The 17,659-nt window shown below is 36.9% G+C and overlaps 1 protein-coding gene across 4 annotated transcripts in view; it reads left to right on the forward strand.

The window, feature by feature from the left end:
* SNX7 (sorting nexin 7) overlaps positions 1 to 17,659 on the forward strand; it is a 99,326-nt gene that overhangs the window by 12,053 nt on the left and 69,614 nt on the right. For 3 of the 4 annotated variants that reach the window (XM_032247955.1, XM_032247956.1, XM_032247957.1), the window contains exon 2: positions 13,064 to 13,246. In XM_032247955.1, the coding sequence (XP_032103846.1) occupies positions 13,064 to 13,246 (183 nt within the window). Of the gene's footprint in view, positions 1 to 13,061; positions 13,247 to 17,659 lie in introns of all 4 variants that reach the window. The other variant, XM_032247958.1, reaches the window with a different exon arrangement.

Consider the following 17,659-nt stretch of genomic DNA (forward strand, 5'->3'; position numbering starts at 1 on the left):
TAGAAAACTGAAAAGAGGCTGCGTGTGGTGGCTCACTCCTATAATCCCAGCACTTTGGGAGGCTGAGGTAGGAGGACTGCTTGACACCAGGAGTTTGAGACAAGCCTGGGCAACATGGTGAGACCCTGTCTCTGCAAATAATTTAAATAAATAGTCAGGTATGGTGCCTTGTGCCTATAGTTCTAGATAATTGGGAGGCTGAAGAAGGAGGATCTCTTGAGCCCAGGAATTTGAGGTTACAGTAAACTGTGATTGCACCACTGCACTCTAGCTTGGACAAAAGAGCGAGACCCTGTCTCTAAAACAAAAAACAAAAATCAAAACAAAACTGAGAAGAAAATCAATGGACACTATATACTTATCTTACTCAAACATACCTTTTAAAAACTTTTTAGATGATTTTTATTATGGAATATTTTCATGCATATGAAACAATATGTATTTATAAAATATCTGTCTATAATATGTAGCTGTCTATATAATATCTACAGTGTAAAGCAGGAACAAACAGCTTGTAGGCCAAATCTGGTTGACCTTTTATAAATAAAGTTTTATTGGAACACAGTCACACCTATTTGTTTATGTAATATCTATGATAGCTTTTACAATACAGTGGCCAAGTGAGAAGTTGTGACAGAAACCAGATGGCCTATAAAGACCCAAATATTTACCATCTGACCCTTTACAGAAAATTGTTGCAGACAGTAATCGAATGATAAAATTTTCATCTATGTTCCACCCTTCAGCTTAAGAAATAAAACATTCAAAAATTTTGACATCCCTGTATTCCCCTCCATAGATTCTTTCTCTTATAAAAAATAAACGAACAATCTGAATTTTGTGTTTATCATTTGGTTTTTTTTTTTTTTTTATGGAAGTTTATGTATGTATCTTGAAGTAATATATTTTAAAGATTTACTGATTTGGGGACCTTGAATGTTTTAGGACTTTAAAAAATGATACCAGCCTGTGCAAATTCTCCTATAATTTGCATTTTTTCTCCTAATACTTAGTTTATGAATATTGGCCATATTGCTGTATGAGGTTTTAGGTTATTTTCATTACTATATAGTATGCACACTCATATGCATATTTCACCGTTTATTCATTTTTCTGTTTCTAGCATTTTTCCAATTTCCAACAATGCTGCCTTGAATACGCTTTACTTCCTCAGTTTTTGTATGCTACAAAGTTATATACTGACCACATACATTTATTTATTCTTGCTTTAGATTTCTATTTAACTTCATGGGAAACTGAAAAAAGTGAATTCAGTGATGAGTCTCAGGGATCCCCTGTCATATTTTGATGTAAGATTATGACCCCTGTCATATTTGAGCTTATTGGCCATTAGCTTAAATCCTGATTCTTTCACTTAATAGCAGTTACAGTTTGAACAAATAATTTAATCTGAAAATAACAGGGGAAAGAGCACCTACCAATTTCTATCTGGCTAAGAAGGGGGAAAATATACTCTGTAGGATTGTGGTAAGGTTTAGATAAGATAATTCATATAAATCCTTCAAGCAGACATTGTGCACCTCACATTTATTATCTCTGTTTATCTTCTTTTTAGTCCTCTGTGATCTAAGGTGAGCTATGACCTCTTTAAGAAATTGCTAGAAAACTGAACCTCAGAAAAGTGACTGGACCAAGTGCACCCAGCTGATACATGTGTAAACTTGGATTAACTTTATCACTGCCTAAGTACAGACACTTTTTCTTTTCTTATACCACTCTTTGTTTTTTTTGTCAGAAGGGAAAATTATGTTAAATAAAATTATGTGAACAATTTCTGTGGTCTGTAGCTCTGCAGTATATAAAACTTGAGAAGTACAAGCACATTCAAGACAACCCCATTAGAAAGTAGAAAAACTAGAGATAGAAGAAGGGGTAAATAAATTGTGATGCCTACATGCAAGGGTATATATACTATGTAGTGATGAACATGTCAAACAAGATTAGAGTGTTGTATGCCCCTTTATAGAATAAGACAGCGGCTGGCTTTTCCCCCAGTCTCGTTTTCAACAGTGTTCTACAGAAAGCCTTTCTCGTTTTTATTATTATTATAAGCAGGCAGATTGGAAGGATTTGTAAACCAAAACACAGCTGGTAAGTCTAAATTTAGGCCTATCAAGATGAGTGTCCTTCTTAACAACATGGCTTCTCAAACTCCTTCCACCTTAAGTTGCTTTTTTACCAGATGTCTCTGGGTGTGCCTGTTTCTTATGCATCAGCAATTTTATTTGCATGGCCTTTTCATGCCAGTATTCTGATTTATCACACTTCTCACATTGATTTTTTTTTCCCCTGCAACTTGTGAAAAGAAAATAGCTGTTTGTGCACAGATGGTGGATGTGATTTAGTATTATCAGAGTAATTCACATTATATTTATGAGACATTCCTGAGTAGCATTTCAGTGAGGAAACTTAGGGAAGGACACCTCTTAGAGAGGTCACATCTCACCTTTTAACCTGTTTCTATTGGTGTTTGTCACCTGAACACTCAAACATTGACAAACCATCATTTATTTTAAATTTCAGCTGTTTTATTTATTTCAGTGGTAGAGTGTTGAGACCACCTAATTGCCTTAAAGGAGGATGGAAAAATTCTCAGAAATTCCTGGAGTTGACTACTAACCTGTTAAAAAAAAAAAAATGGAGCAAGGATGAAATGTTTTAATTATGGTTTCTTCCTTTTAGCTTTGCTTCCATGGTCAAATTTTTATTGTGTACCATTTTAAGTGCAGAAATGTTGTGTGAGTTTGCCAGGGTTGCTGTAACAAAGTACCGCAGACTGGGTGTCTTAAATAACAGAACTGTATTGACTCATAGTTCTGGAGGCCAGAAGTCTGAAATCAAGAGGTCAGCAGAGTTCGTCCCTTCTGAGGGCTATGAGGCAGAGATCTGTTCCAGGCTTCTCAATGTGGCTTATAGATCCGTCTTCTCCCAGTGTCTCTGCACACCTTCTTCCCTCTGTCCATGTTTCTGTGCCTGAATTTCCCATCTTTCTTTAAAGATACCAGCCATAATTGGATTAGAGCCTATTCTAATGACCTCCTTTTAACCTCATCAGATCTGTGAGGACCCTATGTCCAAATAATTTCTCACTCTGAGGATTTGGGCTTCAACATAGGAATTTGGTTGGGGGATACAATTCAACCCATAACAAATGCTTATAATAAGGCCCGAGTAACAACAGAAAAACTTAATTTGAGAGTTTTGCAATACATTCTATTACCATGCTCACACCATTCTAATCCATTTATTTCAGTTAAGTTATTGAGGTGGTTTTTCTGTGGTAGTGGATGTGTTGTTTTGGAGTAAGGATAAAAGACCATGAATTCTGGCAACACAGGCGTGCTTCTCTATTGAGCACACTCAAATCTCAGCCTGAAACCATACCAGGATTTTCGTGGTTTTGTATGTATGTGCATGTTCACTGTACTAGCTATAGGAGATTGGGGGTTACATGTTATTTAAGAAATAGAGATTTGTCACACAGATGATTTTTATTCTGCTGTAATCTCTTGAAGGAAAAAATAAAAAGATATATTTTCATTGTTTAAATGACCCTGAGATAATGGTCTTATATCCAAATACTGAGAGACACGCATCCATTATTGTGGAGGTGCGATCTTTGTTTGGAAAAGACAGATTTTGATGATCCGTTTCTCCTGAAAAGCATCAACCACAAAAAGTTAAATGGAGTTCTTTTTGGTTAATTGCTTCTTTGGATCTTCCCAAACACTTATTTTCTTCAGTTATTCATGTCCAAATGTTAAGTCTTTTAAGTTTTGTCAGTATATTTTCTTTCCTTTTTTTGAAGTGAATATAAAACATTTTAGATAGTCAGTTTTATTGAGGTTTTAAGAATGCTTTTGAGTGATTCATAGTAATTTAAATCCACTGAAATCTTGGATGTTGCTAAATTTCAGCCTGTAATTTTCTTCCTTTGCTAGATATCGAAGCATATTTTTATGACACCACACTATACTCATTGGAATTGTGAGCCTTTGTAAATTCATGCAGATCTTTCCCACTCTACAAAAGGATGCATTTCAAGCAGAAGAAATAGAATGTTAAATTATGTAGTAGGTAAAAGAAGTAGGCTGTGGTGAGTTGGGAGGGTGAGCAAAAAGAATGTCAAAGCACATTTGTACGTAATGTCAGTAAAATACAAAGTGCGTTTGCCCACCACATTAAGATTTGTCAGCTCACGGGGTTGCTATTTATATAAAATGGTTTTTGAGAGAGATTTTATACATGCTGATTACACATTTATTTGGAAGCTCTAAATTCTGGTGTTAATGGCTGCTTAGTATTTCATTGTGTTAGCATCCATAATTTACTATTTACTATGCAACCTTGTTAAGAAGAAAATCAAATATAATCCAAGGTATTCTGCCAGCATGGCCCTAGACAACTCTTTTATCCCTATGGCTCTTACTGTCTATGAGCACATCGTGTGCAATGTTGACTCTAACTATTTTAGCATTTTTTCTCATTACAAAATATAACATATGTTTTGGAATATTTGTAAAAATATAGAAAATCACATAGAAAAATATTAAACTAAACAGCAATCACAACACCTGGAATAATTCCTGTTAACTTTTTTTTAATAGCTGCTAAATTCCCTTTCCCTCCCTGCCCATCCCCCCATCATACACATACACACACACATTGGTATTTGGTTTTACACAAATTTGATAATTTGCCATTTTTTTTCTGGATAACGTACTGTAAAACGTTTTCCAAATTATTGTATGTTCTTCTAAAGCATCTTTAAATCACTATGTTGTATTCAATAATATGAATAGAATCATATCCTATTGTAAAAATATAAAATGATTTATTTCACTAATTTTTTTTTTTGAGGCAGAGTATCACTGTCACCCAGGCTGGAGTGCAATGGTGTGATCTCGGCTCACTGCAACCTCCGCCTCCTGGGTTCAAGCAATTTTCCTGCCTCAGCCTCCTGAATAGCTGGGATTACAGGTGCCTGCCACTACAACCGGCTAATATTTGTATTTTTTAAAATCGGGGATGGGATTTCACCATGTTGGCCCAGCTGGTTTTGAACTCCCAACCTCAGGTGATCTGCCCACCTTGGCCTCCCAAAGTGCTGGGATTATAGGTGTGAGCCACTGCACCTGAACTATTTCACTAAATTTTTTTTTGCGAGGCATTTATTGCTTCTTTATTTTTGTGCAGCTGATTAATCCAACTGAAATTTGTCTTCCACTCCTTGGTCTAAATTATGCTTAACTGATCACAAATCTTTTTGTGATAATAGGCTGAACTTTCATAATCTTAATGACTATTCTTTCTTCAGTTAACATGTCCTATGATAGTATCTCTTCTATTATTACATTGAAGGATGACCTAAATGTTACATTATAGTTCACAGAGCTAAACTTTTTGTGACAAGAGCCTTTAGAGCAGTGTGCTGATTATTATTGATGCTTCGAAAGCATTTTTATTGATTTGGTTTGAGAGGGAAACAAGTCCATATTATGATTTTATCTTTTTTTTCCATACATAGTTTCACAAAAAAAGTGTATTAAAACATCAGAATTTATTATATTGTAGTATATTAATGCATTTGTATCTGAGATATTTTGGAAATCATCAGGTCCAACTTTGTAATTTAACATGGAAAAGCTGAATTAGTGGTTCAGTGCCTGCTTAGTCAATGGCAGAGATAGGACTAGAAGCCATTTTTGGCCACCTTTATAATGATTTTTTTTTTTTTTAAACTCAATACTGGCCAACTTTGTTGCTAAGCTAAAATGGGCTTTATTGCAGATGTAATATTCAAATACATTGGTTAACTTTATAGTCTTTTACATAATAACAAACGAAACTTTTGATTCCAACATTTTTATTACTACTTTAGGGGAACAAATGTATCTAAAAGAAAAAGTATAGAGTTGGAAAACAATTTCTTACTACCACTGCAGAAATAACTCAAATATTCTATTGATAGTGTTCGTTTTATCTCTGCATGTGAAGAAACCATTATTTGAATTTAAAGTTTACTGTAATTATCCTTATATTTCAAATTTTATTTGTAAAGAATAACTTGTAGCCCTTCCTTTTCCTTCCTTTCCCATCTTTTTCCTTCTTTTATTTAGACAAAACTATTAAAGGTGACTGAACAAATGACCAGTGTTGCCAAATGAAATTGAAGCTGAGGAGGTATCCTGCATGGTTGGGGTTGAGAATGAGGCTGCCTTGGCCTGTGTGGTCAGAGCAGAGGAGCCAGCAGTGTGGTTGGGAGATTGGTTACATACAGGGGAATTGAGCCAATCAGTAAACATATTTGGGATAATGGGAACCAGGCTCCTCACTGCTGGTGAAAAGAGTTATAAATATGGAAAAGGGAAACGCTGGACAAGCCATGTTGTGTCAAATTAGAAATAGAGGTATATAATTCAAATTTGTGAACGCTTGGTATTTTACATCTATATCTAGCCATAGATCTCGAGCTGTAGGAGTCTGTGCATGTGTGTGTGTGTTGGTCTGTTCTTGCATTGCTATAAAGAAATACCTGAGGCTGGGAATTTATATAGAAAAGAGGTTCATTTTGGCTTACGGTTCTGCATGTGGTACAGGAAGCATGGTGCTGGCATCTACCTCTGGTAAGGGCTTTAGGCAGCTTGCAGTTGTAGTGAAAGGTGAAGGAGAGCCAGCATATCATGTGGTCAGAGAGAGAGAAAGAGAAAGACCCAGGCTCTTTTATATACTCGTTACTGTGAGGATGGCTCCAAGCCATTTATGAGGGATTCGCCCCAGTGATCAAAACACCTCCCACCAGGCCCCACTGCCAACTCTTGGGGGTCACATTTCAACACGAGATTTGGAGAGGACAAACATCCAAACCATATCAGTGAATATATGTATGTGTATATCTCATACATTTATTTCCTAGCACTAATATCTTGGTTTGTAAATACCAGTCTTCTCTAAGTAATCAGAGCTCCTTGGATAAATGCTTGATTCCAGAGCTTGGGCAGGGAAAAAACAAAATATTATAAACTTGAAAAATCTTGTTCTAAAAAGTAAAGTGCTCAAAGAATAATGAAGACGTATCAAAAGCATACAGGTGCAGCTTTAAGGGGCTCTCACTTGTCAAACTTGGGACTGTTTAAACATCAAAATAAATTATGTTGTTAATGAATTATGCCCACTGATTAAATAGGAATCTGTGAGTCTACAGTCATATAATTAATTTGAGTCTATAAGAATATAATTAGTTAATTATAGTCATATAATTAAACAAAATAGTATACTCTTTGGTGTTTTTAGTAGAAAACCTATTGATATCAAAATTGACAAAAATAGCAATATACATATATACACTGATACAGTTTGGAGCGAGTGAGAGGGAATGAATAAATGAATAATGAACACTCAGGAAAACAAAAATTGGGCTGGCACAGTGGCTCACACCTGCAATCCCAGCACTCTGGCAGGATATATTAATCCATTTTCACGGTGCTGATAAAGACATACCTGAGACTGGGCAATTTAGGCAGGAAAAAGGGTTCAATGGACTTACAGTTCCATGTGGCTGAGGAAGCCTCACAATCATGGTGGAAGGCAAGGAGGAGCAAGTCACGTCTTACATGGATGGCAGCAGGCCAAAAGAGTGCAGAGAAACTCCCATTTTGAAAACCATCAGATCTCGTGAAACTTATTCACTATCATGAAAACAGCATCAGAAGACCTGCCCCCATGATTCAGTTACCCCCCACCAGGTGTTGTGGGAGGCTACAACATGTGAGAATTGTGGGGGTTACAATTCAAGATGAGATTTGGGTGAGGACACAGCCAAACCATATCATTCTACCCCTGGCCTCTCCCAAATCTCATGTCCTCACATTTCAAAAACAATCATGCCCTCCAAACAGTCCCCCAAAGTCTCAACTCATTTCACCATTAACTCAGAAGTCCACAGTCTGAAGTCTCATCTGAGACAAGGCAAGTTCCTCCCATTATGAGCCTCTAAAATCAAAAGGTTAGTTACTTCCTGGATACAATGGGGGTACAGAAATTGGGTAAACACAGCCATTCCAAATGGGAGAAATTGGCCAAAACAAAGGGGCTATAAGGCCCCATGCAAGTCTGAAATCCAATGGGGCAGTCAAATCTTAAAACTCCAAAATGATTTCCTTTGACTCCACATCTCACATATGGGTCACGCTGATGCATGAGATGGGTTCCCATATTCTTGGGCAGCTCTTCCCCTGTGACTTTGCAGGGTATAGCCTCCCACCTGTCTGCTGTCACAGGCTGGTATTGAGTGTCTATTGCTTTTCGAGGTGCACAGTGCAGGCTGTCAGTGGATCTACCATTCTGGGGTCTGGAGGGCAGTAGCCTTCTCATAGCTGCACTAGGCGGTGGTCCAGTAGAGACTCTGTGTGGAGGCTCCAACCCCACAGTTCCCTTCTGTACCACCCTAACAGAGGTTCTCCATGACAGCTCTGTCCCTGAAGCAAACTTCTGCCTGGATATACACACATTTCCATACATCCTCTTAAATGTAGGTGGAGGTTCCCAAGCCCCAGTTCTTGACTTCTGTGCATTGTCAGGCTCCAATACCACATGGAAGCTGCCAAGGCTTGAGGCTTGCACCCTCTGAAGCCATGACCTGAGCTATATGTTGGCCCCTTTCAGCCATAGCCAAAACAGCTGCAATGGCTGGGATGCACGATGCAGTATGGGGACCCTAGGCCTGGCCCATGAAACCACTTTTTCCTCCTAGGCCTCTGGAAGGAAGGCCAGGAAGACCTCTAACATTCCCTGGAGAGATTTTCCCCTTTGTCTTGGAGATTAACATTTGGTTCCTTGTTACTTATGGAAATTTCTGTAGCCAGCTTGAATTTTTCCTCAGAAAAGGAAATTTTCTTTTCTATCACATTGTTAGCCTGCAAATTTTCTGAACTTTTATGCTCTGGTTCCCCTGTAAAACTGAATGCCTTTAACAGCACCCAAGTCACCTCTTGAATGCTTTGCTGCTTAGAAATTTCTCCCACCAGTTACCCTAAATCACGTCTCTCAAGTTTAAAGTTCCAAAAATCTCTAGGGCAGGAACAAAATGCCTCCAGTCTCTTTGCTTAAACAATCAGAGTCACCTTTGCTCTAGTTCCCGAGAAGTTCCTCATCTCCCTCTGTGATCACCTCAGCCTGGATTTCATTGTCCATATTAATTACCAGCATTTTAGTCAAAGTCATTGAACAAGTCTCTAGGAAGTTCCTAATTTTCCCACATTTTCCTGTCTTCATCTGAGCGCTCCAAACTGTTCCAGCCACTACCTGTTGTCCAATTCCAAAGTTGCTTCTACAGAAGGTATCTTTTCAGCAGCGCCCCACTCTCAGTACCAATTAACTGTATTATAATAGTCTGTTTTCATACTGCTGATAAAGACATATCTGAGACTGGGAAATTTGTATGGGAAAAAGAGTTTAATGGACTTACAGTTCCACATAGCTGGGGAAGCATCACAGTCATGGTGGAAGGCAAGGAGAAGCAAGTCACATCTTAATGGACAGCAGCAGGCCAAAAGAACTTGTGCAGGGAAACTCCCGTTTTTAAAACCATCAGATTTCATGAGACTTATTCACTATCAGGAGAACAGCACGGGAAAGACCTACCCCCATGATTCAGTTGTCTCCCATCTGTTTCTTCCTGTGACACTATGAATCGTGGGAGTTGGAATTCTAGATGACAGTTGGGTCGAGACACAGCCAAACCTTGTCACAGGCCAAGGCAAGAGGATCGTTTGAAGCCAGGAGTTTGAGACCAGCCAGGGCAACATAGCAAGACCTTATCGCTACAAAATATTTTTTAAAACAGTAGAAGAATGAAAATGTAATCATAATTCACTATATGACTTGGCTGTGAATAAAAATAATTGTTTTTTTAAACCTGGATCTACCTTAAAATGGTGATAAATTAAGCTGATGGGAGAGAGAAAACCTATGTCTGTATTTGAGAAAAGGAAACAAAGCCTATAAAATAGTTTCAAAGAGGCCTATACCATAATAGAAAATGAAAGATGAGAAATGGTTCCAGATTGAAGGAGACTGGTATAACGGTGATATAAGAGGAATAATGGGGCAACATGTTTCCAGCTTATTCTTGATAAGCAAAAGTTTTCTCATCCCTTCTTTTCTCTCTTTTGCTTTCTCTATCCTTAACTTTCTTGTATCAATTATAGTTTATCTACAGATGTAACATAGGCATGCTCCCTCTCACGTTTATGTCATTATTCTATCAGTTTTCTTTCCTTCCTTTTTTCCTTTGTCCTCCTTTGACTTCCTTTCTTTCATTCCCTTTCTTCCTTGTTTTTCTCTCTCTCTTTTGTTCCCTCCTTTGCTTACTCCCCTTTCTTGTTATGCTTTCCACCGTCTCTTTTTCCTTCCTCCCTTGCTTCCTTTATTCTTTCTCCCTGTCCTGTCCTTGACTCCTTGGATATGTATTTTCCTGGTCCTGTCTATATGGGCTGGTTTGCCGCAAAGCTGTCAACCTGGAACATTATCTTCCAGGGAATTCCTTTTACTTTAATCTTCTGTTGTATCTCTTGTTTTGGGATTTTGTTTCTTCTTTCTTGGCATATACCCTTATTTCGGAGAAGTAAAAAAGCTTCCAAAGAATAGGTACATAGGAACTTAGTTTTTGAAGTCTTCTATGTCTGAAATGGCTTTATTCTGCCTGTATATTTGAATGACAATTGCCTGGCTATGTATAATTCTAGGTGGAAAATACTTTTCTCTCAAAATTTTGAAGACATCAGTTTATTATCATTTAGTTTTCAGCATCGCCATTTACGAACTCTGATGGCATTCTGATTCTCAAGATTCCTCCTTTATTTTACTTACATTCTTTCTTAAATCTTTCAGGAATTAAAAAATCTTTAGTATTATGAAATGTCATGGTGATGGATGCTTGTAGGAGTACTAACTACTCAACCAGTGTCCTGTTCATTTTAGGGAGACCTGACAAGCCCTATCAACCTGGAAACACTTTATGTCAATGATATTTTTCTTTCTCATTTTCTGGAATTCCTTTTATTTGGGCACTGCCTGCTTGGATCCTTTCACTTTAAAAAAATCTTCTCATTTTCCATCTCTTGTTCTTTTGGTTCACACAGTGGGATGGTTCTTGAGCTCTGGTTTTCAAACCTTCTGTTGCGTTTTTATATTGCTGTCATGTTTTAATTTTCACGAGTCTCTTTTTTGGTTGGCATTGTTGTTGTTCTCTGAATATTATTTCTAAAAACAGCATGGTTTCATTCATGGATTTAATATTTTCTATTATCTTTCTGGTGATTTCATAGTTTTTAAAAAGTATTTCTGTTCTGTTCTATGTGCTTCCTCTAATCTTCTGTTTTGGTTTGTTTGTGATTTTACACCAAATAATAAAAGGCAGAGTAGACATTCTATGGTATGGTAGGGGCTTCAGTGTAGGGTGGTTATGTAGAGACCTGGCTAATTCATTAGGGGACCACAACTGTTGGTTTTTCTCCAAGATCAGCTAAGAAAGGAAACTTGCAACTGTAGTGGGTGCTGTGGTATGAATATTTGTATCCACCCAGAATTGATATATAGAAATGCTCATTGCCAAGGTGATGATAATATGACATGGAGACTTTGGGAGGTGATTAGGTTATGAGGGTGGAGCTCTCATGATTCGGGTTGGTGCCCTTATAAAAGACCCAAGACAGACCCTCACCCCTTTTACCATGTGAGATTATAGTGAGAGGAAGCTGTTCTGTAAACTAGAAAGCGGGCCCTCACCAGATGCTGAATCTGCTGGCATCTTGATCTTGGACTTCTTAGTTTAGAACTGTGAGAAATAAATTTCTGTTGTTTGTAAGCTAGCTAGTTGATCATATTTTTCTTTAATAGCATCCTAAATGGACCGTGATGGGGTGGGAGTTGTACCTTCCTGCCAGTGTCTTTAGGAGCAGGTGAGGAGGGTTGCATGTCTTTTGGTCTGGTATGCAGGACTTTCACTTGATATCTGTATTTTCATAGGACCTCTCCTCCGTCCTACTGGATGCTCTTAAGTTCAGACCTTTCAGAAAGCAAACTTCCAGTGTTCTGCCAAATTGGGGTGGGAAGTTACCTCATTGCATGGGGTGGGTGAGGGAATCTGAGGTTCTAACTCTTTGTTGTTGTATTAGATCTTCTTAATAACCAATTGTTTGGTTTTTTGCTCTGTCACAACCTCTATGTCCACGGGTTCTTGGTGGCTCCAATTCTTGAGGCTTTCTGGCATTCTACATCATAAATATCCTTGCGTCTTCCTAGTTTACTGTTCTCTTCTAGACTAATTTTCGGCTTTCTCTGCACTGCTATTTTAGTTACCACTTGATGATCAGATCTCCAATTTCCAAAAAGTAGTTGAAACATTTTGCTTACTATAGTTTTTTCTTCTTACCCTTGCCTGAGAACATTTGTGCCACTGTGACAAAATATCTGAGACTGGGTAATTTATAAATAATGGAAATTGATTTCTCATAGTTCTGAAGGCTAGGAAGTACAAGATCAAGGTGCTGGCGGTTTTGGCGTCTGGTGAGGGTTGCCCTCTGCTTCCAGGATGGTGTCTTTTTGCTATGTCCCTACATGGCAGAAGGTGAAAGGGCAGAAGAGGCACTAGCTAGTTCCCTACAGCCCTCTTATAAGGCAGCTAGTACCATTCATGAGGGCTCTACCCTTATGACTTAATCACCTTTAAAGGATCCACCTCTTAATACTATTGCATTGGGGATTAAGTTTCAGCATGACATTTGGCGAGAACAGAAACATTCAAACCATAGCAATCCTTGAGGGTTTATACTTTTCATTTGTTTGTTTCTTTCTTTACTATCATCTTTTGGGTGGGATTTTCAAGAGGAAACAGGTAAAAATACATGTTCAATATATCACATTTAACTAAAAGCCCAGTAATCCTTTTTGTTCTTGATATATTTCATTAATGTTGATAGCATCTATAATTAGAAGTTTAATTTTTCTATCAATATTCATTTTTGAATGTTTTATTTCTTAGGATGCCTCATTGATGGATATGAACTCCTTCAGCCCTATGATGCCAACATCCCCTTTATCAATGATAAACCAAATCAAGTTTGAGGATGAACCAGATTTAAAGGATCTCTTCATCACAGTTGATGAACCTGAAAGTCACGTCACTACAATAGAAACTTTTATTACATATAGGATTATTACTAAGGTAAATGTTGGATGAATGTTTTCTTGAATATAGATGCGTTTTTTGAAGTTTTGGAAGTAAGTACCTCTTGTTCATTGTAATTCTCAACATTCCAGGATCTTAGCTAAATTGACTTTTAGTTTTTCAAACCTTTTGGTTAGGACATTGCATCTTATCTGCCCTTCACTTGTTCTGTGCAATTCAAATTAACTTGAGAAATAGTCACTCATTTTACATCAGCTATACTTCTTAGAGTAAGAACATCTAGGTTTTCAGTTTAAAAAAATTAGTAAGAAATACCTTTGAAAAAGATGGGCACCAAGTTGTTAATAAACAAGAAAATATTTAAATAGGACACAGTAGTTTGTTTTAGGATTTCTTTGGAAGATTATAAAATATAATACCATTTGTTTTCCAAAGTGGGGCAGGTGGCCACTTTGTCTCATACATGAGATATTGTTATGTGTGCAATAATTCAAGGGCAAAGTAGTTGTTAGAACGCAGATCTCTTTAATCTTAGGGCAAAGTGCTGCAAAGACAGTTTACCTCAGACACAATTAAGCAACCATTTAGTATAATCTGTATTTTAAGTCCTTTATTTAATAGCATTTTTAAAGAATTCTCTCTATAATATTTTGTTTATAAAGCCTCACCTTAGACATTTACACTTCATAAATGTAAAAATACATCTCTTTTTTTTTTGTCTAAAAAAGTTCTGAACTATGTTCCTATAATTGCTTCTTACAATGAGACTTCTACACTACTATTGGTTATATTTCCTGAAAATATATGTATCTGATTTCTTCACTTGAATTCTTAAAATCCTTTCTTGGCCCCCGATTTCAGGCAGAACGAAGTGCAGACTTTCTTGTATGACATATAAAGAGGCTTCTCAATCTGGTGCCAACTTACCCTGAAGGCTTATTTCTTACACCTCACATTTAGTACCCTTGCTCTCTACTCATGGAGAGCTGCTTCTGTTTTCTGAATATTTAGGGGATCTCTTGCTCTCATAACTTTGCATATACTTTTTCTACTGTTTGCTGTGTCCATCCCCTTCTTAGACAAAAGAAATCATGTTTAGTTTTCAATGTGCAACTCGAAATGTTAGATGCCTGTGAAGACTTCTCTAGTTGTTACTGTCCGTTGGCTGAAATAGTCATTTTTCCTCTGTTTTCTCATACTGTTCTATTGAATTCTTAAGGAATGTAAAACATTAGAGTCAGTATAGCAAAACATCAAAAGCGTATATTTAATCCAACTAAGCTGTTTTTTTTTAATCTATAAAACTGAGATAATAGAACCCACTTCTGTAGGGTTGCAGTCGAATAAATAATCAATGCCAATCCCACTTAGTAAGGTGCCTGACACATGATAAGCGTTCAGTAATTGCCATCTCCCTGTATTTGGATAGATAACTATGTTTATTTGTATTTATGCTCAGTGAGTTTGTGAGTTTCTCAAGGAAGATAACTACATTTTAAGTTATCCATACTTCCAAACACAGTACTTAGGACGTAATAAGTAAATTATTTTGTTGATGAATGAGTGAAGGAATTATCTTAGCTATATCAAGATGTGGTAGAGCAAGACAGCATGGAGTTGAATCTTGATTTCTCCCCTTCCTTGCTATGTTCTTGGACAATTTAATTAACCTCTCTATATTAGTTTCCTCATTTGTAAATAGGGTAACAGTGTTAACTTCATAAAGTCTTTATGAAAATTGAATATGTTAATGCAGGCATACTGCTAGGAATAGAGCCAAATTTCTCCTATTACTACTGTTAAAATTATCTATTGTCATAATCCATCCTAGCAAATAACTTGTGAAACTGAATTATTTTCCCATCACTTGTTTCTCTCAGAAAGATACTCTTTCTAAAACCTTATGAATTTCATTCTGATCACAGATGTACAGTTCTTCTGAGTTTTCCATATTTACAACGTATTTTATTTTTATTTATTATATATGTATATATAAAATTGCATTTTAGGTTCTGGGATACATGTAAAGAATATGCAGGATTGTTGCTTAGGTACATACATGGCAATGTAGTTTGCTGCCTCCATCCCCATCACCTATATCTGGAATTTCTTCCCATATTATACCTCCCCAACTCCCTACCCGACACTGTCCCTCCCAACAGACCTCAGTGTGTGATGCTCCCCTCCCTGTGTCCATGTGTTCTCATTGTTCAATACCCACCTATGCGTGAGAACATGCAGTGTTTGATTTTCTGTTCTTGTTACAACATACTTTAAATGGACTGGTCTTATAGAAGTAGTAATAGTGTTGGTAATAATAATATTAAAGTATATAAACTAGAGAATATTTGCTGTGTGACTCCGTTGTGCCAATTAATATTCTAACCGGTTTCTACATGTTAACTCATTTGGGTTCATAGTAATCCATAATCCATAAACATAAGATATTACGATTTACGCCCACTTCATGCATAAGGACGAAGGTTACACAACATAGTAATTAGCTGAGCTGAGATTTAAATCCACACAGTTTACTTTCATACTATACATTTTTTTCTATTGTATTTTTGTGCATTTAGGTATGGATATGGTAAACTTTCAGTTTAACTATTACAAACTAGCTTCCTTCATTCTACTTCTCATTACTTTTACTATATCGTAGTATATAGACTATATATATGTGTATGTGTATATATATATATACAGAAATATATATATATGTGTATGTGTAATATATACAGAAATATATATTACTGATACAAATATACAAATAGTAGAGGTATATTATGTTATCAAATAATCATTTCTTATTCACTTATCATTTATTTATCCCACAAGCTTTTATTCAGTACCCCTTATGTTCCAGGTATTGTGCTTATCTATTAAGAATACGTCAGTAATAAGAATAGGTCTGACAAAATAAACTTTCTGTCTTCCTGGTGTTTTCATTCTGAGGAAGGGATGTGTATATGTTTGGTGATATTAAACAGTTATATACTGTGTTAGTTTGTTCTCATGCTGCTAATAAAGACATACCCAACACTGGGTCATTTATAAAGGAAAAATGTTTAATTGACTCACAGTTCCACATGGCTGGAGTTGGGGGCTCACAGTCATGGTGGAAAGAAGGGGGAAGCAAGACACATCTTACATGGCAGGAGGCAAGAAAGCACTTGTGCAGGGGCACTTACATTTGTAAACCCATGCAGATCTCATGAGACTTCTTCACTACCGTTTGAACAGTATGGGGGAACTGCCCCTAGGATTCAGTTATCTTAACCTGGCCCCACCCTTGACACATGGGGATTATTACAATTCAAGGTGAGATTGGGGTGGGGACACAGCCAAACCATATCATATACTAAGTTATTTCTTCATAGTTATAAATGTTTTAAAAGAAAAATATTGGATACTATGAGCATGAGATACACCATCTAATTTGGAGGTTGAAAGATGGCTTCCCTGGAAAAGTCTTAGTTTTGTAAGTATTTATGTTCATGGACACTAAGGGTTATAAGGGTAAATGAATATACACATATGTACACTGACAGTCACCTATTTAGGAATACTTAAGAATGATCCAACTGTAAATGATTGTATCAGGAAGACCACGTTCCTGGTGTCTGTTCTTTTTATGGGAAATTACCCTTTATTGTCTAGGTTAGCATATTGGAAGTGACTGTTCTAAAGATGTATTTTATCTTTTGGAGATCTAGAGATGCATGTTCTCTTAGTACATATAGGAGTAAGAACTAAGAGATTGAACAAGGGACTTTCCTTCTACTTCCTCTTTGTGAAAACAAACCTGTAAATGCCTGTCAGTACATAGTTAGGGGTTAAGCCGTGTTCTTGATTGGCTGAACTGATTAATAAAATTCATTTTCCCTCAAAAAAAGTTTTCTAAATTCTCAGAGTATAGAATAACTGTTCATACTTGACTGAAGATTGTTATTTTTGCAATGAATGCATTTTGGTGTATAGTTCACATGAGTTCATTATTACTAAACTTTAAGTCCCCAAGCTTTTATGGTCAGACATGAAAAATTGGCTACCATTTACAATATTGCTTCTATGGAAAACTGTATTCTATGTTAGAAGCATTATTTGTACTTCAAATGCACTTTATAAAATGTATTCCTAAGTTGGAGATACGTCAAACCCTGTTATTCCTACAGTTAGGAAGCTTTTGTCCATCTTTTTTTCCCTTTTTTTTTGAGATGGAATCTTGCTCTGTTGCCCAGGCTGGAGTGCAGTGGTGCTATCTCAGTTCACAGCAATGTCCACCTCCCCGTTTCAAGAAATTCTCTTGCCTCAGCCTCCTGGATTACAGGCACACATCACCACACCCGGCTAATTTTTTGTATGTTTGTAGAGACAGAGTTTCACCATGTTGGTCAGGCTGGTTTCGAGCTCCTGACCTCATGATCTGCCTGTCTCGACTTCCCAAAG

The sequence above is a fragment of the Sapajus apella genome, unplaced genomic scaffold (assembly GCF_009761245.1).
Source record: "Sapajus apella isolate SASKATOON/1434 unplaced genomic scaffold, GSC_monkey_1.0 scaffold64, whole genome shotgun sequence".
Lineage (NCBI taxonomy): Eukaryota > Metazoa > Chordata > Mammalia > Primates > Cebidae > Sapajus > Sapajus apella.